This window comes from Salvelinus fontinalis, chromosome 13, assembly GCF_029448725.1.
Source record: "Salvelinus fontinalis isolate EN_2023a chromosome 13, ASM2944872v1, whole genome shotgun sequence".
Taxonomy (NCBI): Eukaryota; Metazoa; Chordata; class Actinopteri; order Salmoniformes; family Salmonidae; genus Salvelinus; species Salvelinus fontinalis.
The window spans coordinates 2,700,960-2,723,415 of record NC_074677.1 but is presented as its reverse complement, the minus strand read 5'-3'; the positions used below and the strand labels follow the sequence as shown (position 1 = coordinate 2,723,415).

At 48.1% G+C, this 22,456-nt stretch overlaps 2 protein-coding genes across 7 annotated transcripts in view; both read left to right on the top strand.

The window, feature by feature from the left end:
- LOC129867916 (inhibitor of apoptosis protein-like) overlaps positions 1 to 4,748 on the top strand; it is a 128,195-nt gene extending 123,447 nt beyond the window's left edge. For 5 of the 6 annotated variants that reach the window (XM_055941397.1, XM_055941404.1, XM_055941403.1 and 2 more), the window contains 2 exons: positions 3,008 to 3,049; positions 3,591 to 4,748. In XM_055941397.1, the coding sequence (XP_055797372.1) occupies positions 3,008 to 3,049; positions 3,591 to 3,784 (236 nt within the window). In that variant the 3' untranslated portion in view covers positions 3,785 to 4,748. The remainder of the gene's footprint in view (positions 1 to 3,007; positions 3,050 to 3,590) is intronic. The other variant, XM_055941398.1, reaches the window with a different exon arrangement.
- Positions 4,749 to 7,913: 3,165 nt separating this feature from the next.
- LOC129867915 (60S ribosomal protein L23a) lies at positions 7,914 to 21,137 on the top strand. Its single transcript, XM_055941396.1, has 5 exons — positions 7,914 to 8,015; positions 11,835 to 12,015; positions 18,575 to 18,751; positions 20,566 to 20,635; positions 21,075 to 21,137. Exons 1-5 carry the CDS (start codon positions 7,991 to 7,993, stop codon positions 21,087 to 21,089), a joined length of 468 nt encoding a protein of 155 aa, XP_055797371.1. The 5' UTR covers positions 7,914 to 7,990; the 3' UTR covers positions 21,090 to 21,137.
- Positions 21,138 to 22,456: the final 1,319 nt, after the last annotated feature.

The following is a 22,456-nucleotide window of genomic DNA, read 5'->3' as shown; positions in this document are numbered from 1 at the left end:
CCTAGCCCCTCACTCCCTAGTCCCCTAGCCCCCTAACCCCTCACTCCCTAGTCCCCTAGCCCCTCACTCCCTAGTCCCCTAGCCCCTCACTCCCTAGTCCCCTAACCAGTAGTCCCATGGGCCCTTCACTCCCTAACTCCTAGCCCCCTAGCCCCTCACTCCCTAGTCCCCTAGCCCCTCACTCCCTAGTCCCTAAACCCCTCACTCCCTAGTCCCCTAACCAGTAGTCCCATGGGCCCTTCACTCCCTAACTCCTAGCCCCCTAACCCCTCACTCCCTAGCCCCCTAACCCCTCGCTCCCTAGTCCCCTAACCAGTAGTCCCATGGGCCCTTCACTCCCTAACTCCTAGCCCCCTAACCCCTCACTCCCTAGTCCCCTAACCAGTAGTCCCATGGGCCCTTCACTCCCTAACTCCTAGTCCCCTAGCCCCTCACTCCCTAGTCCCCTAGCCCCTCACTCCCTAGTCCCCTAGCCCCCTAGCCCCTCACTCCCTAGTCCCCTAGCCCCTCACTCCCTAGTCCCCTAGCCCCCTAACCCCTCACTCCCTAGTCCCCTAGCCCCTCACTCCCTAGCCCCCTAACCCCTCACTCCCTAGTCCCCTAGCCACTCACTCCCTAGTCCCCTAGCCCCTCACTCCCTAGTCCCCTAACCCCTCACTCCCTAGTCCCCTAACCAGTAGTCCCATGGGCCCTTCACTCCCTAACTCCTAGCCCCCTAACCCCTCACTCCCTAGCCCCCTAACCCCTCGCTCCCTAGTCCCCTAACCAGTAGTCCCATGGGCCCTTCACTCCCTAACTCCTAGCCCCCTAACCCCTCACTCCCTAGTCCCCTAACCAGTAGTCCCATGGGCCCTTCACTCCCTAACTCCTAGCCCCTCACTCCCTAGTCCCCTAACCCCTCACTCCCTCACTCCCTAGTCCCCTAACCCCTCACTCCCTAGTCCCCTAACCCCTCACTCTCTAGTCCCCTAACCAGTAGTCCCATGGGCCCTTCACTCCCTAACTCCTAGCCCCTCACTCCCTAGTCCCCTAACCCCTCACTCCCTAGTCCCCTAACCCCTCACTCCCTAGTCCCCTAACCCCTCACTCCCTCACTCCCTAGTCCCCTAACCAGTAGTCCCATGGGCCCTTCACTCACTAACTCCTAGCCCCCTAACCCCTCACTCCCTAGTCCCCTAACCCCTCACTCCCTAGTCCCCTAACCCCTCACTCCCTAGTCCCCTAACCAGTAGTCCCATGGGCCCTTCACTCCCTAACTCCTAGCCCCCTAACCCCTCACTCTCTAGTCCCCTAACCAGTAGTCCCATGGGCCCTTCACTCCCTAACTCCTAGCCCCTCACTCCCTAGTCCCCTAACCCCTCACTCCCTAGTCCCCTAACCCCTCACTCCCTAGTCCCCTAACCCCTCACTTCCTCACTCCCTAGTCCCCTAACCAGTAGTCCCATGGGCCCTTTACTCACTAACTCCTAGCCCCCTAACCCCTCACTCCCTAGTCCCCTAACCCCTCACTCCCTAGTCCCCTAACCCCTCACTCCCTAGTCCCCTAACCCCTCACTCCCTAGTCCCCTAACCAGTAGTCCCATGGGCCCTTCACTCCCTAACTCCTAGCCCCCTGACCCCTCACTCCCTAGTCCCCTAACCCCTCACTCCCTAGTCCCCTAACCAGTAGTCCCATGGGCCCTTCACTCCCTAACTCCTAGCCCCCTAACACCTCACTCCCTAGTCCCCTAACTCCTAGCCCCTCACTCCCTAGTTCCCTAACTCCTAGCCCCCTGACCTCTCACTCCTTAGTTCCCTAACCAGTAGTCCCATGGGCCCCTCATTCCCTCACTCCCTAGTCCCCTCACTCCCTAGTCCCCTCACTCCCTAGTCCCCTCACTCCCTCACTCCCTAGTCCCCTAACCCCTCACTCCCTAGTCCCCTAACCAGTAGTCCCATGGGCCCCTAACCCCTCACTCCCTAGTCCCCTAACCCCTCACTCCCTAGTCCCCTAACCAGTAGTCCCATGGGCCCTTCACTCCCTAACTCCTAGCCCCCTAACACCTCACTCCCTAGTCCCCTAACTCCTAGCCCCTCACTCCCTAGTTCCCTAACTCCTAGCCCCCTGACCTCTCACTCCTTAGTTCCCTAACCAGTAGTCCCATGGGCCCCTCATTCCCTCACTCCCTAGTCCCCTCACTCCCTAGTCCCCTCACTCCCTAGTCCCCTCACTCCCTCACTCCCTAGTCCCCTAACCCCTCACTCCCTAGTCCCCTAACCAGTAGTCCCATGGGCCCCTAACCCCTCACTCCCTAGTCCCCTAACCCCTCACTCCCTAGTCCCCTAACCAGTAGTCCCATGGGCCCTTCACTCCCTAACTCCTAGCCCCCTAACCCCTCACTCCCTAGTTCCCTAACTCCTAGCCCCTCACTCCTTAGTTCCCTAACTCCTGACCCCTCACTCCTTAGTTCCCTAACTCCTGACCCCTCACTCCTTAGTTCCCTAACTCCTGACCCCTCACTCCCTAGTTCCCTAACTCCTAGCCCCTCACTCCCTAGTTCCCTAACTCCTAGCCCCCTGACCTCTCACTCCCTAGTTCCCTAACTCCTGACCCCTCACTCCCTAGTTCCCTAACTCCTAGCCCCTCACTCCTTAGTTCCCTAACTCCTGACCCCTCACTCCCTAGTTCCCTCACTCCCTAAACAATAGTCCAGTCCTCCAGGTTTGGGAGGGGGGGTTTGGGAGGGGTGGAGAGATGTTCTGACCATGTCACTGTGAGAATGATTGGTGGGTAGGGCTGGGGTTAGAGTTCAGCAACACAACTGATCTAGGTAGGCAATCAACTCTGTAATAAAGCCTTACTCCGTGACATCATCAGACTGACATCGTGTCTAGCCTAGTTAGTCCCAGTTCAGCCTAGTTAGTCCTAGTTAGTCCCAGTTCAGCCTAGTTAGTCCTAGTTCAGTCCAACTCAGTTTAATTTCATTTCAGACTTCTGTTTAATTCTTGTTCTCAATGCACCTTTCAGCCCAGGCAAATGAAGCCTCATCACCGAGTCAAGATCTCTCAGGTACACACACTTTCACATACACACACTAGGCTGCTTTCAGCTGTGGCTGAGACCGGCTGCCTTGGAACTGGGATGGGTGGGGTCAGTCTCCTCATCCAATGGGAAGGGGGGAGAGCATGTCTGTTTTATGTCTCCATACTTACTTCTCTATTCGTCCATCTCCTTCCCTCCCCCGCTCCCTCACTCCTCTCCCCCCTGTCTCCCTCACTCCTCTCCCCCCCTCCTCCCTCACTCCTCTCCCCCCCTCCTCCCTCACTCCTCTCCCCCCCTCCTCCCTCACTCCTCTCCCCCCCGTCTCCCTCACTCCTCTCCCCCCCCGTCTCCCTCCCTCACTCCTCTCCCCCCCGTCTCCCTCCCTCACTCCTCTCCCCCCCCGTCTCCCTCCCTCACTCCTCTCCCCCCCTCCTCCCTCACTCCTCTCCCCCCCGTCTCCCTCCCTCACTCCTCTCCCCCCCTCCTCCCTCACTTCTCTCCCCCCCTCCTCCCTCACTTCTCTCCCTCCCTCACTCCTCTCCCTCCCCTCCTCCCTCCTCCTCTCCAGACCTGCCGATGGAGGAGCAGCTACGGCGATTGCAGGAGGAGCGGACCTGTAAGGTGTGTATGGACAAGGAGGTGAACATTGTCTTCATCCCGTGTGGTCACCTGGTGGTCTGTAAGGAGTGCGCTCCCTCCCTGAGGAAATGTCCCATCTGCAGAGGACTGGTCAAGGGCACCGTCCGAACCTTCCTCTCCTAGAAGACCCCCAGGAACAAGGGCCCCTCCCTGAGGAAATGTCCCATCTGCAGAGGACTGGTCAAGGGCACCGTCCGAACCTTCCTCTCCTAGAAGACCCCCAGGAACAAGGGCCCCTCCCTGAGGAAATGTCCCATCTGCAGAGGACTGGTCAAGGGCACCGTCCGAACCTTCCTCTCCTAGAAGACCTCCAGGAACCAGTGCCCCTCCCAACACTGTCAAACTTCTTTGACCTTGTCTCCTATCTACTCCTAGAGAATAGCTACCAACAGTCTATTCCAAGCGTGTCAATCTCTGTTCCTGGAAGGCTGTGTTTACTGGTTTTTCTTACTTCATTTTGTGTCAATAAAGACCTAGACAGTCAGGTGAGGATAGTTCCTAATTAATCAATAAAGACCTAGACAGTCAGGTGAGGATAGTTCCTAATTAATCAATAAAGACCTAGACAGTCAGGTGAGGGGAGTTCCTAATGAATCAATAAAGACCTAGACAGTCAGGTGAGGGGAGTTCCTAATGAATCAATAAAGACCTAGACAGTCAGGTGAGGAGAGTCCCATAAGCAACGTCTCTGTCTCTAATCATATCAGAATGTAGCCTGTTAAACGTACCTGCTTAACCATTAACTAATATGTTCCTGTATAGATATACACATTACAGAACTCTGTAGGAATGCATGAGGTTATAGAACTAACTCTAATTGTCCATCTATGTAATCAGTCCATTGATAGAGCACACAACCACGACCTGTAGTTCCAACTGAACAGATGATGTGTAGTAACCAGTAAAGGCCTCTGCATCAAGAATAGCTCCCTATTTAGGGCACTGGTCAAACGTAGTGTACTATATAGCAAATAAGATGCCGTTTGGAACGCAGAGGCGTATGTAACAGCCAGTCAAGGCCCTCGCATGTAAAGGGTAGGATGACTATTCTCATGTTGGATGTCTCAAATAAACGGTATGATGGCTATTCTGATGTTTTTTTTTTCTGGAAAGAATTGACGTTGGAAAATCAGTAAGATGTGAGATATATCATTCATTCCAAATAAGAATTTGTTCTTAACTGACTTGCCTAGTTAAATAAAGGTTACATTTACAAAATAAATACAACCAAATATTACCTACACCAGACCACTGTCACATCTGATACCATCTACACCAGACCACTGTCACATCTGATACCATCTACACCAGACCACTGTCACATCTGATACCATCTACACCAGACCACTGTCACATCTGATACCATCTACACCAGACCACAGTCACATCTACCCAACAACACGTCTGATACCACCTACACCAGACCACTGTCACATCTAATACCATCTACACCAGACCACAGTCACATCTGATACCATCTACACCAGACCACTGTCACATCTGATACCATCTACACCAGACCACTGTCACATCTGATACCATCTACACCAGACCACTGTCACATCTACCCAACAACACATCTGATACCATCTACACCAGACCACTGTCACATCTACCCAACAACACATCTGATACCATCTACACCAGACCACTGTCACATCTACCCAACAACACATCTGATACCATCTACACCAGACCACTGTCACATCTGATACCATCTACACCAGACCACTGTCACATCTACCCAACAACACATCTGATACCATCTACACCAGACCACAGTCACATCTGATACCATCTACACCAGACCACTGTCACATCTACCCAACAACACGTCTGATACCACCTACACCAGACCACTGTCACATCTAATACCACCTACACCAGACCACTGTCACATCTGATACCATCTACACCAGACCACAGTCACATCTAATACCATCTACACCAGACCACTGTCACATCTAATACCATCTACACCAGACCACTGTCACATCTAATACCATCTACACCAGACCACTGTCACATCTAATACCATCTACACCAGACCACTGTCACATCTGATACCATCTAAACCAGACCACAGTCACATCTACCCAACAACACATCTGATACCATCTACACCAGACCACTGTCACATCTAATACCATCTACACCAGACCACAGTCACATCTACCCAACAACACATCTAATACCATCTACACCAGACCACAGTCACATCTGATACCATCTACACCAGACCACTGTCACATCTGATACCATCTACACCAGACCACAGTCACATCTAATACCATCTACACCAGACCACTGTCACATCTAATACCACCTACACCAGACCACTGTCACATCTGATACCATCTACACCAGACCACAGTCACATCTACCCAACAACACGTCTGATACCACCTACACCAGACCACAGTTGCCATGTAGCAGTATCATAGTTAGCTGTAGTCCACTGAGCTACAGTTCCCATGTAGCAGTATCATATTTAGCTGTAGTCCACTGAGCTACAGTTCCCATGTAGCAGTATCATAGTTAGCTGTAGTCCACTGAGCTACAGTTCCCATGTAGCAGTATCATATTTAGCTGTAGTCCACTGAGCTACAGTTCCCATGTAGCAGTATCATAGTTAGCTGTAGTCCACTGAGCTACAGTTCCCATGTAGCAGTATCATAGTTAGCTGTAGTCCACTGAGCTACAGTTCCTATGTAGCAGTTTCATAGTTAGCTGTAGTCCACTGAGCTACAGTTCCCATGTAGCAGTATCATAGTTAGCTGTAGTCCACTGAGCTACAGTTCCTATGTAGCAGTTTCATAGTTAGCTGTAGTCCACTGAGCTACAGTTCCCATGTAGCAGTATCATAGTTAGCTGTAGTCCACTGAGCTACAGTTCCCATGTAGCAGTATCATAGTTAGCTGTAGTCCACTGAGCTACAGTTCCCATGTAGCAGTATCATAGTTAGCTGTAGTCCACTGAGCTACAGTTCCCATGTAGCAGTATCATAGTTAGCTGCAGTCCACTGAGCTACAGTTCCCATGTAGCAGTATCATAGTTAGCTGCAGTCCACTGAGCTACAGTTCCCATGTAGCAGTATCATAGTTAGCTGTAGTCCACTGAGCTACAGTTCCTATGTAGCAGTATCATAGTTAGCTGTAGTCCACTGAGCTACAGTTCCTATGTAGCAGTATCATAGTTAGCTGTAGTCCATTGAGCTACAGTTGCCATGTAGCAGTATCATAGTTAGCTGTAGTCCACTGAGCTACAGTTCCCATGTAGCAGTATCATAGTTAGCTGTAGTCCACTGAGCTACAGTTGCCATGTAGCAGTATCATAGTTAGCTGTAGTCCATTGAGCTACAGTTGCCATGTAGTAGTATCATAGTTAGCTGTAGTCCACTGAGCTACAGTTCCTATGTAGCGGTATCATAGTTAGCTGTAGTCCACTGAGCTACAGTTCCTATGTAGCAGTATCATAGTTAGCTGTAGTCCACTGAGCTACAGTTCCCATGTAGCGGTATCATAGTTAGCTGTAGTCCATTGAGCTACAGTTGCCATGTAGCAGTATCATAGTTAGCTGTAGTCCACTGAGCTACAGTTCCCATGTAGCAGTATCATAGTTAGCTGTAGTCCACTGAGCTACAGTTCCCATGTAGCAGTATCATAGTTAGCTGTAGTCCACTGAGCTACAGTTCCTATGTAGCAGTATCATAGTTAGCTGTAGTCCACTGAGCTACAGTTCCCATGTAGCAGTATCATAGTTAGCTGTAGTCCACTGAGCTACAGTTCCCATGTAGCAGTATCATAGTTAGCTGTAGTCCACTGAGCTACAGTTCCTATGTAGCGGTATCATAGTTAGCTGTAGTCCACTGAGCTACAGTTCCTATGTAGCAGTATCATTGTTAGCTGTAGTCCACTGAGCTACAGTTCCCATGTAGCAGTATCATAGTTAGCTGTAGTCCACTGAGCTACAGTTCCCATGTAGCAGTATCATAGTTAGCTGTAGTCCACTGAGCTACAGTTCCCATGTAGCAGTATCATTGTTAGCTGTAGTCCACTGAGCTACAGTTCCTATGTAGCAGTATCATAGTTAGCTGTAGTCCACTGAGCTACAGTTCCCATGTAGCAGTATCATAGTTAGCTGTAGTCCACTGAGCTACAGTTCCTATGTAGCAGTATGTAATTTCAAATATTTTTTGCTTCTTCCGAGAAAATTTGATCTCTAACTACAAGTACCATGATGCAGTTCGCCAGTCTCGCGATATGTGAGTGCCGCTTTCTCGCCCCTGTATTATAGCTGGAAAACCCCAGTCATTCTTCCTTTCTCAACATGGCACCAAAGGCGAAGAAAGAAGGTTCGTGAATCTGTACATTGTTTTCCCGTAAAGTCAGATAAAATGCACAACCACGTATGTTCTATGTACGTGTTTACCAAGATTAATATATAGCTATATTATACCGATGAAAATCACAGACGTACGTATTTTGTGTAAGGCCACTAAATGTGGAACGGTGCAACCGGCTAGCAGCGACGTCAGGCTATGCTATTTAGCTAAGTTCCACGTTGGCCTATCTATAATTTCTCTTGGATAAATACTGGACTCCGCTGTCTGTGTGGTCTAATAATCATTGTTTCAAATGCCCTCGTAAGTTGGGCACATGCTGGTTTTGTCAGGTCCGTATTAACACTATTGCCCCATTAGTACTGAGGCATATGCATGTGAAGTTCTAGCTAGGCTAACGTTAGCTAGCTACTTAGCGAATATTTTTGTATGGCGCTACATTTGATGGGACCAAGACGTTTAATTATGGTACAAGTACATGATCCACTATCAAAATGCCCATTGTGTTGTCATAACTAGCTATGTGTAGCCCAACTAGTTAACGTGTTTCAGTTGATATAGTTGATGTGACTGCCCGGTCTAGTCATGTAAGCCTAACACGCTGACTACACCGGGTGTGCGTCATCTCTCTCATGTTGACTCTGTCCGTCCACACTCAGGACACGCAGACTGAAATATCAAAATGAACTCTGAACAAACTACATTCATTTTGGGACAGGTCGAAACGCATGACACCTGGCATTTTAGCTAGCAAGCTTGCTGTTTCTAGCTGCTTTGTCCCGGGATATAAACATTAGGTTTCGTTTACCTTAAATGCACAATTATCACGACAATTAATAAATACCAAATTCAATTTAACTGTCGTTATAGGGCTTACAATGATTTCAGAATATAGTCTTTAGATCTTGCTGTAGCTCCTATATTTTTTATCAACAGAATAAACGTTAAGTAGTTATCTATTTGTTTGTATTATGTTTCAATGTGTTGTGTTTTCTCCTGCTTTTTTCATGCAATGTTTGACTGTAAACTCAGCATTGCATCAAATTGTGTAAACTATGAGCAAGAATGAATGTCAGCCACATGTTATATTTACAACATATCAACGTGACCCAAAATTAATATGATCGTTTTTGTAATTGTTGTCTAATTGCAGCTAGGAATTTGGCTTCAACTAGGTCTACAGATTATACCATTATTTAACGGTGAAGTTAAGCGTTGTTGCCATGTACCTACTATGTTAACGTTTAGGTTATTGGTTAGGGTACTGTGAAATGTGAGCTTTTAGATAACACTAGCCTGTTAAGGACTTGTTGAGGTGTGCACAACTATGGGGGAAGAACTGGGTTGGCTTAGATCGTTGACAACACGGAAGCTATATTTAGTCGCCAATGTTTATTTTAAATGTAAGTTAATTTGCACAAATAGAGCTCGTCTCATATACATCGTTAGTAGTTGGTTGGCTAGCTAGACATTTTTTTTTGCCATATTAGCATTGCCATGAAATCAGTCTCAACACCTCAGTAACAGACATGGATTCCCCTCATGGCAGTTTCTTGACAGTCTTTCTTGTGGTCATCCAGAACCTCGACTTCTGCCCCATGGAAGTCCCCACATCGTTTTCATAAAGTTGTCAGTTAACCCATCTTATAGAAAGAAATATTGAAGCGTCTCTTGTGTAGCCTAATGGTTTAGTACTTGGTAAATTATCGATTGCATATGCATGAGTGTCAATATTTAGCCTATTTACAAAATTGCTTGGTAATCTTCGCTTGTTTATAACATTGCAAGCTTTGTTGACTATTTACAGTGCATTTGGAAAGTATTCAGACTACTTGCCTCTTCCACATTTTGTTACGTTACAGCCTTATTCTTAAAATGGATTAAATATTTCTCCCCCTCATATATCCACGCACACACTACCCCACAATGACAAGAGGGAACACGTTTTCAGACATTTTTACTAATGTATTAAAAAACAAAACAGATACCTAATTTACATAAGTATTCAGACCCTTTGGTGGAGATGTTTCTAGAACCTGATTGGAGTCCACCTGTGGTGAATTCAATTAATTGGAAATGATTTGGAAAGATACACACCTGTCTATATAAGGTCCCACAGTTGACAGGTCATGTCAGAGCAAAAACCAAGCAATGAGGTCGAAGGAATTGTTCGTAGAGCTCTGAGACGGGATTGTGTCCAGGCATAGATTGGGGAAGAGTACCAAAAAAAGATCTGCCACATTGAAGGTCCCCATCAATGGCCTCCATCGTTCTTAAATGAAAGATGTTTGGAACCACCTAGACTCTTCTTAGAGCTGAACACCCAACTGAGCAATCGGGGGAGAAGGGCCTTGGTTCGGGAGGTGACTAAGAACCCGATGGTCACTGACAGAGCTACAGAGTTCCTCTGTGGAGATGGGAGAACCTTCCAGAAGGACAACCATCTCTGCAGCACTCCGCCAATCAGGCCTTTATGGTAGAGTGGCCAGACGGAAGCCACTCCTCAGTAAAAGGCACATGACAGCCCCCTAAAGGACTCTCAGACCATGCGAAACATGATGCTCTGGTCTGATAACTCTTGGGCCTGAATGCCAATTGTCACATCTGGAAGAAACCTGGCACCATCCCTACAGTGAATCATGGTGGCAGCATCATGCTGTGGGTGTGTTTTTTCAGCAGTAGGGACTGGGAGACTAGTCAGGTTTGAGGCAAAGTACAGAGATCCTTGATGAAAACCTGCTCCAGAGCGCTCAGGACCTCACACTGGGGTGAAGGTTCATCTCCCAACAGGACAACGACCCTAAGCACACAGCCAAGACAACACAGGAGTGGCTTCGGGACAAGTCTCTGAATGTCCTTGAGTGGCCCAGCCAGAGCCCGGACTTGAACCCAATCGAACATCTCTGGAGAGACCTGAAAATAGCTGTGCAGCAACACTCCCCATCCAACCTGACAGAGCTTGAGAGGATCTGCAGGGAAGAATGGGAGAAACTCCCCAGTAGCGTCATGCCCAAGAAGCTGTAATCGCTGCCAAAGGTGCTTCAACAAAGTGCTGAGTAAAGTGTCTGAATACTTATGTAAATGTGATATTTCAGTTTTAAATGTATACATTTTCTAACATTTCTATAAACCTGTTTTTTGCTTTGTCATTCTGGGGTGTTGTGGGTAGATTGATTGAGGTGGGGGGGGGCTATTTAATCCATTTTAGAATAAGGCTGTAACGTAACAAAATGTGGGAAAAGTCGAGGGGTCTGAGTACTTCCCGGATGCTCTGTATATTCATTGATTCATTGCCGTTTTTAAAAAGTGCTGGAGGACAAGCGGTAATCTAACGATGCGTAGTTGTTGTACCGGTGGTCTGAGGCAGGTGTTACTGGTCAAGTGCAACGTTAATAAAGACTGTTTTGAGAAACGTCTGGAAAATGGCAACCTGTTCTACCAATGACTGTAGCCTGAAGATGTTTTGGGGCTAAATCTGGCCCAGAACTCTTAACAGTTACGCTTTTAGATGTCCCTGTAGACCATGGTCCACGATGGGGCGACTCAGAGAAATCAATGTGAATTCCTACTCAAATCCCCCCATTCCTGTTAGATTTCTTTGTAACCGGATTTGGTGTTTAGATGCCTGGATGGTAGAAATCTGCTTTAACATCCGCCCTCTAAAGCCACTTAATGTTCCCTGTCCCTCTGTAGCTGTCCCTTCCTAAACCCAGTTGTAACGTCTTATCTCCCTCTGTAGCTGTCCCTGCCTAAACCCAGTTGTAACGTCTTATCTCCCTCTGTAGCTGGCCCTTCCTAAACCCAGTTGTAACGTCTTATCTTCCTCTGTAGCTGTCCCTGCCAAGACCGAGGCCAAGGTAAAGGCCCTGAAGGCCAAGAAGGCTGTTCTGAAAGGAGTCCACAGCCAGAGGAAGAAGAAGATCAGAACCTCTCCAACCTTCCGCCGCCCCAAAACCCTGCGCCTCCGCAGACAACCCAAGTACCCCCGCAAGAGTGCCCCGCGCAGGAATAAGTACGTTGAAAGTTATACAGTACATGCACACTTGTTTGACTGGTACTTTGTGAAAGTGATCTATACAGAATATTGTCTGCTAGGGGGGATTCCCTCCTTATAACCCACTGATGGTCCAGGTCAGTTTGTCTGTTAGGGGGGATTCCCTCCTTATAAACCACTGATGGTTCAGTCCAGGTCAGTTTGTCTGCTAGGGGGGGATCTTTATAAACCACTGATGGTTCAGTCCAGGTCAGTTTGTCTGCTAGGGGGGATCTTTATAAACCACTGATGGTTCAGTCCAGGTCAGTTTGTCTGCTAGGGGGGATCTTTATAAACCACTGATGGTTCAGTCCAGGTCAGTTTGTCTGCTAGGGGGGATCTTTATAAACCACTGATGGTTCAGTCCAGGTCAGTTTGTCTGCTAGGGGGGATTCCCTCCTTATAAACCACTGATGGTTCAGTCCAGGTCAGTTTGTCTGCTAGGGAGGGATTCCCTCCTTATAAACCACTGATGGTTCAGTCCAGGTCAGTTTGTCTGCTAGGGAGGGATTCCCTCCTTATTAACCACTGATGGTTCAGTCCAGGTCAGTTTGTCTGCTAGGGGGGATTCCCTCCTTATAAACCACTGATGGTTCAGTCCAGGTCAGTTTGTCTGCTAGGGAGGGATTCCCTCCTTATTAACCACTGATGGTTCAGTCCAGGTCAGTTTGTCTGCTAGGGGGGGATCTTTATAAACCACTGATGGTTCAGTCCAGGTCAGTTTGTCTGCTAGGGAGGGATTCCCTCCTTATAAACCACTGATGGTTCAGTCCAGGTCAGTTTGTCTGCTAGGGGGGATCTTTATAAACCACTGATGGTTCAGTCCAGGTCAGTTTGTCTGCTAGGGGGGATCTTTATAAACCACTGATGGTTCAGTCCAGGTCAGTTTGTCTGCTAGGGAGGGATTCCCTCCTTATAAACCACTGATGGTTCAGTCCAGGTCAGTTCGTCTGTTAGGAGGGATTCCCTCCTTATAAACCACTGATGGTTCAGTCCAGGTCAGTTTGTCTGCTAGGGGGGATTCCCTCCTTATAAACCACTAATGGTTCGGTCCAGGTCAGTTTGTCTGCTAGGGGGGATTCCCTCCTTATAAACCACTAATGGTTCGGTCCAGGTCAGTTTGTCTGCTAGGGGGGATTCCCTCCTTATAAACCACTGATGGTTCGGTCCAGGTCAGTTTGTCTGCTAGGGAGGGATTCCCTCCTTATAAACCACTGATGGTTCAGTCCAGGTCAGTTTGTCTGCTAGGGGGGATTCCCTCCTTATAAACCACTGATGGTTCAGTCCAGGTCAGTTTGTCTGCTAGGAGGGATTCCCTCCTTATAAACCACTGATGGTTCAGTCCAGGTCAGTTTGTCTGCTAGGGGGGATTCCCTCCTTATAAACCACTGATGGTTCAGTCCAGGTCAGTTTGTCTGCTAGGGGGGATTCCCTCCTTATAAACCACTGATGGTTCAGTCCAGGTCAGTTTGTCTGTTAGGAGGGATTCCCTCCTTATAAACCACTGATGGTTCAGTCCAGGTCAGTTTGTCTGCTAGGGGGGATTCCCTCCTTATAAACCACTGATGGTTCAGTCCAGGTCAGTTTGTCTGCTAGGGGGGATTCCCTCCTTATAAACCACTAATGGTTCGGTCCAGGTCAGTTTGTCTGCTAGGGGGGATTCCCTCCTTATAAACCACTAATGGTTCGGTCCAGGTCAGTTTGTCTGCTAGGGGGGATTCCCTCCTTATAAACCACTGATGGTTCGGTCCAGGTCAGTTTGTCTGCTAGGGAGGGATTCCCTCCTTATAAACCACTGATGGTTCAGTCCAGGTCAGTTTGTCTGCTAGGGGGGATTCCCTCCTTATAAACCACTGATGGTTCAGTCCAGGTCAGTTTGTCTGCTAGGGGGGATTCCCTCCTTATAAACCACTGATGGTTCAGTCCAGGTCAGTTTGTCTGCTAGGGGGGATTCCCTCCTTATAAACCACTGATGGTTCAGTCCAGGTCAGTTTGTCTGCTAGGGGGGATTCCCTCCTTATAAACCACTGATGGTTCAGTCCAGGTCAGTTTGTCTGCTAGGGGGGATTCCCTCCTTATAAACCACTGATGGTTCAGTCCAGGTCAGTTTGTCTGTTAGGAGGGATTCCCTCCTTATAAACCACTGATGGTTCAGTCCAGGTCAGTTTGTCTGCTAGGGGGGATCCTTATAAACCACTGATGGTTCAGTCCAGGTCAGTTTGTCTGCTAGGGGGGATTCCCTCCTTATAAACCACTGATGGTTCAGTCCAGGTCAGTTTGTCTGCTAGGGGGGATTCCCTCCTTATAAACCACTGATGGTTCAGTCCAGGTCAGTTTGTCTGCTAGGGGGGATTCCCTCCTTATTAACCACTGATGGTTCAGTCCAGGTCAGTTTGTCTGTTAGGGGGGATTCCCTCCTTATAAACCACTGATGGTTCAGTCCAGGTCAGTTTGTCTGCTAGGGGGGATTCCCTCCTTATAAACCACTGATGGTTCAGTCCAGGTCAGTTTGTCTGCTAGGGGGGATTCCCTCCTTATAAACCACTGATGGTTCAGTCCAGGTCAGTTTGTCTGTTAGGAGGGATTCCCTCCTTATAAACCACTGATGGTTCAGTCCAGGTCAGTTTGTCTGCTAGGGGGGATCCTTATAAACCACTGATGGTTCAGTCCAGGTCAGTTTGTCTGCTAGGGGGGATTCCCTCCTTATAAACCACTGATGGTTCAGTCCAGGTCAGTTTGTCTGCTAGGGGGGATTCCCTCCTTATAAACCACTGATGGTTCAGTCCAGGTCAGTTTGTCTGCTAGGGGGGATTCCCTCCTTATTAACCACTGATGGTTCAGTCCAGGTCAGTTTGTCTGTTAGGGGGGATTCCCTCCTTATAAACCACTGATGGTTCAGTCCAGGTCAGTTTGTCTGCTAGGGGGGATCCTTATAAACCACTGATGGTTCAGTCCAGGTCAGTTTGTCTGCTAGGAGGGATTCCCTCCTTATAAACCACTGATGGTTCAGTCCAGGTCAGTTTGTCTGCTAGGGGGGATTCCCTCCTTATAAACCACTGATGGTTCAGTCCAGGTCAGTTTGTCTGCTAGGGGGGATTCCCTCCTTATAAACCACTGATGGTTCAGTCCAGGTCAGTTTGTCTGTTAGGAGGGATTCCCTCCTTATAAACCACTGATGGTTCAGTCCAGGTCAGTTTGTCTGCTAGGGGGGATTCCCTCCTTATAAACCACTGATGGTTCAGTCCAGGTCAGTTTGTCTGCTAGGGGGGATTCCCTCCTTATAAACCACTAATGGTTCGGTCCAGGTCAGTTTGTCTGCTAGGGGGGATTCCCTCCTTATAAACCACTAATGGTTCGGTCCAGGTCAGTTTGTCTGCTAGGGGGGATTCCCTCCTTATAAACCACTGATGGTTCGGTCCAGGTCAGTTTGTCTGCTAGGGAGGGATTCCCTCCTTATAAACCACTGATGGTTCAGTCCAGGTCAGTTTGTCTGCTAGGGGGGATTCCCTCCTTATAAACCACTGATGGTTCAGTCCAGGTCAGTTTGTCTGCTAGGAGGGATTCCCTCCTTATAAACCACTGATGGTTCAGTCCAGGTCAGTTTGTCTGCTAGGGGGGATTCCCTCCTTATAAACCACTGATGGTTCAGTCCAGGTCAGTTTGTCTGCTAGGGGGGATTCCCTCCTTATAAACCACTGATGGTTCAGTCCAGGTCAGTTTGTCTGTTAGGAGGGATTCCCTCCTAATAAACCACTGATGGTTCAGTCCAGGTCAGTTTGTCTGCTAGGGGGGATCCTTATAAACCACTGATGGTTCAGTCCAGGTCAGTTTGTCTGCTAGGGGGGATTCCCTCCTTATAAACCACTGATGGTTCAGTCCAGGTCAGTTTGTCTGCTAGGGGGGATTCCCTCCTTATAAACCACTGATGGTTCAGTCCAGGTCAGTTTGTCTGCTAGGGGGGATTCCCTCCTTATTAACCACTGATGGTTCAGTCCAGGTCAGTTTGTCTGTTAGGGGGGATTCCCTCCTTATAAACCACTGATGGTTCAGTCCAGGTCAGTTTGTCTGCTAGGGGGGATTCCCTCCTTATAAACCACTGATGGTTCAGTCCAGGTCAGTTTGTCTGCTAGGGGGGATTCCCTCCTTATAAACCACTGATGGTTCAGTCCAGGTCAGTTTGTCTGTTAGGAGGGATTCCCTCCTTATAAACCACTGATGGTTCAGTCCAGGTCAGTTTGTCTGCTAGGGGGGATCCTTATAAACCACTGATGGTTCAGTCCAGGTCAGTTTGTCTGCTAGGGGGGATTCCCTCCTTATAAACCACTGATGGTTCAGTCCAGGTCAGTTTGTCTGCTAGGGGGGATTCCCTCCTTATAAACCACTGATGGTTCAGTCCAGGTCAGTTTGTCTGCTAGGGGGGATTCCCTCCTTATTAACCACTGATGGTTCAGTCCAGGTCAGTTTGTCTGTTAGGGGGGATTCCCTCCTTATAAACCACTGATGGTTCAGTCCAGGTCAGTTTGTCTGCTAGGGGGGATCCTTATAAACCACTGATGGTTCAGTCCAGGTCAGTTTGTCTGCTAGGAGGGATTCCCTCCTTATAAACCACTGATGGTTCAGTCCAGGTCAGTTTGTCTGCTAGGGGGGATTCCCTCCTTATAAACCACTGATGGTTCAGTCCAGGTCAGTTTGTCTGCTAGGGGGGATTCCCTCCTTATAAACCACTGATGGTTCAGTCCAGGTCAGTTTGTCTGTTAGGAGGGATTCCCTCCTTATAAACCACTGATGGTTCAGTCCAGGTCAGTTTGTCTGCTAGGGGGGATTCCCTCCTTATAAACCACTGATGGTTCGGTCCAGGTCAGTTTGTCTGCTAGGGGGGATTCCCTCCTTATAAACCACTAATGGTTCGGTCCAGGTCAGTTTGTCTGCTAGGGGGGATTCCCTCCTTATAAACCACTAATGGTTCGGTCCAGGTCAGTTTGTCTGCTAGGGGGGATTCCCTCCTTATAAACCACTGATGGTTCGGTCCAGGTCAGTTTGTCTGCTAGGGAGGGATTCCCTCCTTATAAACCACTGATGGTTCAGTCCAGGTCAGTTTGTCTGCTAGGGGGGATTCCCTCCTTATAAACCACTGATGGTTCAGTCCAGGTCAGTTTGTCTGCTAGGAGGGATTCCCTCCTTATAAACCACTGATGGTTCAGTCCAGGTCAGTTTGTCTGCTAGGGGGGATTCCCTCCTTATAAACCACTGATGGTTCAGTCCAGGTCAGTTTGTCTGCTAGGGGGGATTCCCTCCTTATAAACCACTGATGGTTCAGTCCAGGTCAGTTTGTCTGTTAGGAGGGATTCCCTCCTTATAAACCACTGATGGTTCAGTCCAGGTCAGTTTGTCTGCTAGGGGGGATCCTTATAAACCACTGATGGTTCAGTCCAGGTCAGTTTGTCTGCTAGGGGGGATTCCCTCCTTATAAACCACTGATGGTTCAGTCCAGGTCAGTTTGTCTGCTAGGGGGGATTCCCTCCTTATAAACCACTGATGGTTCAGTCCAGGTCAGTTTGTCTGCTAGGGGGGATTCCCTCCTTATTAACCACTGATGGTTCAGTCCAGGTCAGTTTGTCTGTTAGGGGGGATTCCCTCCTTATAAACCACTGATGGTTCAGTCCAGGTCAGTTTGTCTGCTAGGGGGGATTCCCTCCTTATAAACCACTGATGGTTCAGTCCAGGTCAGTTTGTCTGCTAGGGGGGATTCCCTCCTTATAAACCACTGATGGTTCAGTCCAGGTCAGTTTGTCTGTTAGGAGGGATTCCCTCCTTATAAACCACTGATGGTTCAGTCCAGGTCAGTTTGTCTGCTAGGGGGGATCCTTATAAACCACTGATGGTTCAGTCCAGGTCAGTTTGTCTGCTAGGGGGGATTCCCTCCTTATAAACCACTGATGGTTCAGTCCAGGTCAGTTTGTCTGCTAGGGGGGATTCCCTCCTTATAAACCACTGATGGTTCAGTCCAGGTCAGTTTGTCTGCTAGGGGGGATTCCCTCCTTATTAACCACTGATGGTTCAGTCCAGGTCAGTTTGTCTGTTAGGGGGGATTCCCTCCTTATAAACCACTGATGGTTCAGTCCAGGTCAGTTTGTCTGCTAGGGGGGATCCTTATAAACCACTGATGGTTCAGTCCAGGTCAGTTTGTCTGCTAGGAGGGATTCCCTCCTTATAAACCACTGATGGTTCAGTCCAGGTCAGTTTGTCTGCTAGGGGGGATTCCCTCCTTATAAACCAACATGCTGGTCTCAGCTGAAGGGTGTGTAGGTAAGATCATGTCCACAGTGTCTGAGTAGAAGTGCTGCCCTCGGATTTCTCCTTCCTATGTAGCTCATCTCCTGCACAGTCAGGATGTAACACGTTGGCTTGCAGAGGGGCCATTTGAAGGACTTAGATTGGATCCTCGGTTTAAAGTTTGGATCACACTGGTGTAATGAAGTGCTCAACTTACCCATCCCTCCTCCCTTTCCGTACGTCTTTCTTCCTTCCCTCTCCCCAGGTTGGACCACTATGCCATCATTAAGTTCCCTCTGACGACAGAGTCGGCCATGAAGAAGATCGAGGACAACAACACGCTGGTCTTTATCGTAGACGTCAAGGCCAACAAGCACCAGATCAAACACGCCGTCAAGAAGCTCTACGACATCGACGTGGCCAAGGTCAACACGCTCATCCGGTAAATAACTATTTAACGTATCCTAACATTACTAACCTGAATGTAGTCCAGGCATCACTACCTCTTAGCTGACTTCTCCCATTAGACTCCATAGATACATACTGTACTGCCTGCTTGTCTGACCTGGCCACCTAGTACATTTGCCCGTTACCTTTGTAGTGGAGTTGGTTAATGGCTGCCTCCATGTTGAGCTGTGAGGGTTGGGGGAGAGTAGGGTTGGGGGAGATCTGACAGAATAGAGGGTGGAGCTGGTTTAGGGCTGACCCCATTTAGTGTATTGTTTTCTTGATGGGCTGTTCGTCGACCAAGATTTCTTTAGTGGGGTAGTTGGAAATTGATGTTTTTTTCCCCCTTGGTGCACAAGACAGTGGTCTGATTTGTGCCTTTTGGGGGAGGCTTATGGTAGAGAAATTAACATTAAATTCTCTGACAACAGCTCTGGTGTGACATTCCTGCAGTCAGCCCTGTCAACTTGAGACATCAGTGGGATGTAACATAACTGCACATTTTACAGTGGCCTTTTATTGCCCCCCCCCCCCCCCCCCCCAGCACAAGGTGCACCTGTGTAATGATCCATGCTGATTAAACAGCTTCTTGATATGTCACACCTGTCAGGTGGATGGATTATCTTGGCGAAGGAGAAATGTTCACTAACAGGAATGTAAACAACTTTGTGCACAACATTTAATAGAAATAATCTTGGAACATTTCTGGGATTTTTTATTTCAGCTCGTGAAACAAGGGACCAACATTTTACATGTTGCGTTTATATTTTTGTTGTGTGTGTATATAGGCTACCTACTGGTGCTTTTCAAATGCAATCAAGCATTTTAGTTTTGAAATTAAATGCGCTTTAAATAATTATCCTAAACAATAAATGAAGAGCAATTCACAAATGCATGCAACTGTTTTTAGTCTTTGCTGTAATATAGGTTTTATTTTCTCGTTAGAATAGACTTATTTTTTTAGTAACCCTACTTTGTCTGGATCTGCAGTAGTTTCCACAACTAAATCAAATGTCTTCCACACGTCTGACTTCCCCTTTCCCTCCTGAACAACCAGTAAACATTCCCCCCCCCATTACGAGTCTTTTTCACGTCCGCCGCATCATTTTGCTTTTACCGAGTTTAGAACCAATGACGATAGGCTAGAAGTCAGGCCCTATTGGTCATGTGATGCGTACGTGTTTCACGCAAAGAGAGCAAAGGGTTGAGGCAATAGAACGTTTTTCCTGAACAAACGAGGGCTTTCGTTAACAGAACTTTTCAGTCAGAAACAGGTAAGAAAGTAAATAGCTATAATTATTTTTGCAGCCTCAACCCCAGCAGCACCATAACCAGTTTCTGTGGTGCCTGTTCGCTGCAGCACGGAGGAGAGATGTGCCAGTCGCACAGGCACTCGCTCTCCGGTTTTAACACAGTATGGCCATAAGACACCTGACTCCAAGGGAGTCTGATTTAATCAAACTGTGAGCTTAAAGCATCAGACAAGCAAACACGGGGTGTCTATATATGAAAAAAATACGTCTTAAAATAGTTTGGTCGAAAGAATAGACAACTTTCGGCCGACCAAGATTTTTGTTCGGGGACAGCCCTAAGCTGGTTGAAGATACCCAGTGAAGAGTTATTTGTGATGAAAGGTGATGGCACTATGCTCAGCACGACCCCCCCCCCCCACCATCGCTGGGTTTTGGTCCAATGTAGATGTATAAGTGGTTTCTTTGACGACAACTGGGAAATGGATTTCTTTATCCCACCAAACATGAGAGCGTTCTAATAATAATCCTCTCTGTCCTCCCGTGTGTCTGCTCCCAGGCCTGATGGTGAGAAGAAGGCGTATGTCCGTCTGGCTCCAGATTACGATGCGTTGGATGTTGCCAATAAGGTGAGACTGACGGTAACATCTCTAGTCTCCTGTGGTGTGACTGACGGTAACGTCTGTCTCCTGCGGTGTGACTGACGGTAACATCTCTAGTCTCCTGTGGTGTGACTGACGGTAACGTCTGTCTCCTGCGGTGTGACTGACGGTAACGTCTGTCTCCTGCGGTGTGACTGACGGTAACGTCTGTCTCCTGCGGTGTGACTGACGGTAACGTCTGTCTCCTGCGGTGTGACTGACGGTAACGTCTGTCTCCTGCGGTGTATCCCCAGACTAACTCACCTGATTCAACTCAAGGGCTTGATGACTAGTTGACAAGTTGAATCTGGTGTGCTTGTCCAGGCTCCGACAAAAGACCACCTGCACTGTGACTCATTATAAATAGCCTATGATGCTTTATAACTGCCCTATGAATGCTGGCTAATACCTGTCTTGTCTGTTCCAGATTGGCATCATATAAACGGCTGCTGGGGAGATGTACAGAGGAATAAATGTTTGTAAAAACGTACCGCTCTCTTGTCCCGTATGTTATTGGTTGATTCATATCTGCCCTGTCTGGTGGGATGTTCCGATGCATTTCATATCATAGAGATGAAGCTACACACAATGTAGTGTAAAAACATCCCATGACTTGCAGGTGATTGGTGCAAGAAATTAACCAATGGGTGGATACCTGCACACTGAGTATTCCCATTTTGGTGTTGAGATGTTACACATTAAAACATGTGCGTCCTTCAGTCTGCAGCTATCTTTATTATATATAAACTATCAATATAGCAGTATGTCGACACCTCTTCAAATTAGTGGAGTCCGCTATTTCAGCCTAAAATCAAGCACACAGCCATGCAATCTCCATAGACAAACATTGCCAGTTGAATGTCCTTACTGAAGAGCTCTGTGACAATTAACATGGTACAGTCATAGGATACCACCTTCAAGTCAGTTTGTCAAATTTCTTCCCTGCTAGAGCTGCACCAGTCAACTAAGTGCTATTATTGTGAAGTGGAAATGTCTAGGAGCAACAACGGCTCAGTCGTGAAGTGGTAGGTCACAGAGGGCGACCGCTGAGTCCTGAACCATGTCTGTTATCGGTTGCAACACTCACTACAGAGTTCTAACATGTCTCTGGAAGCAAAGTCAGCACTTTAACTTTGCTTGGAGCTTCATGAAATTGGTTTCCATGGCAAGAGCAGCCGCACAAGCCTAAAATAACCATGCGCAATCCCAAGAGTCGGCTGGAATGGTGTAAATTTTGCTGCAACCAGGCTTTGCAGCAGTCTGAAACCATTGGAGGTAGGGGAAGGTGCCATCACCATGGTGATGTTGAATGTTCATGTTTTTACTTACACTTCTCTTGCACTGAAGTAACAGGGTTTGGATTGGTTTTAATGCATTTATGTTGGGAAAGACGCTTCACTAAAAGCCAATTTATGCTTGATCCGAAAATGTGGTCGGAGGCGCCATATGGATCGTATGAAGCAAATGCGGAGCCTCCGGAGGCATGCAGAGGCCAAATTGAGCTCACCACATTACCGTGCGCCTCAAATTACGTAACAATCATTGACATGATTAGTTAACAGGTGAGGGCGGGAGGTCCTGTATAAACACAAACTTCACAACAGCTCGGCAAAACGTATTGTAACGACCCTGGGTTTATAAGCGCGGAAATCGACTCTGCCGCACGAGCATGCTTTTGCGGCACAGTTGATAGCGCGCTGGACCTCGGGCTAGAAGGTCGAGGGTTCCTGCAGAGGCCGCATCTCAGTAAATGATTCTTGCTTGAACAGTCGCTAAGATTATATTTGGTTGTGGTCATTGCAAAATAAC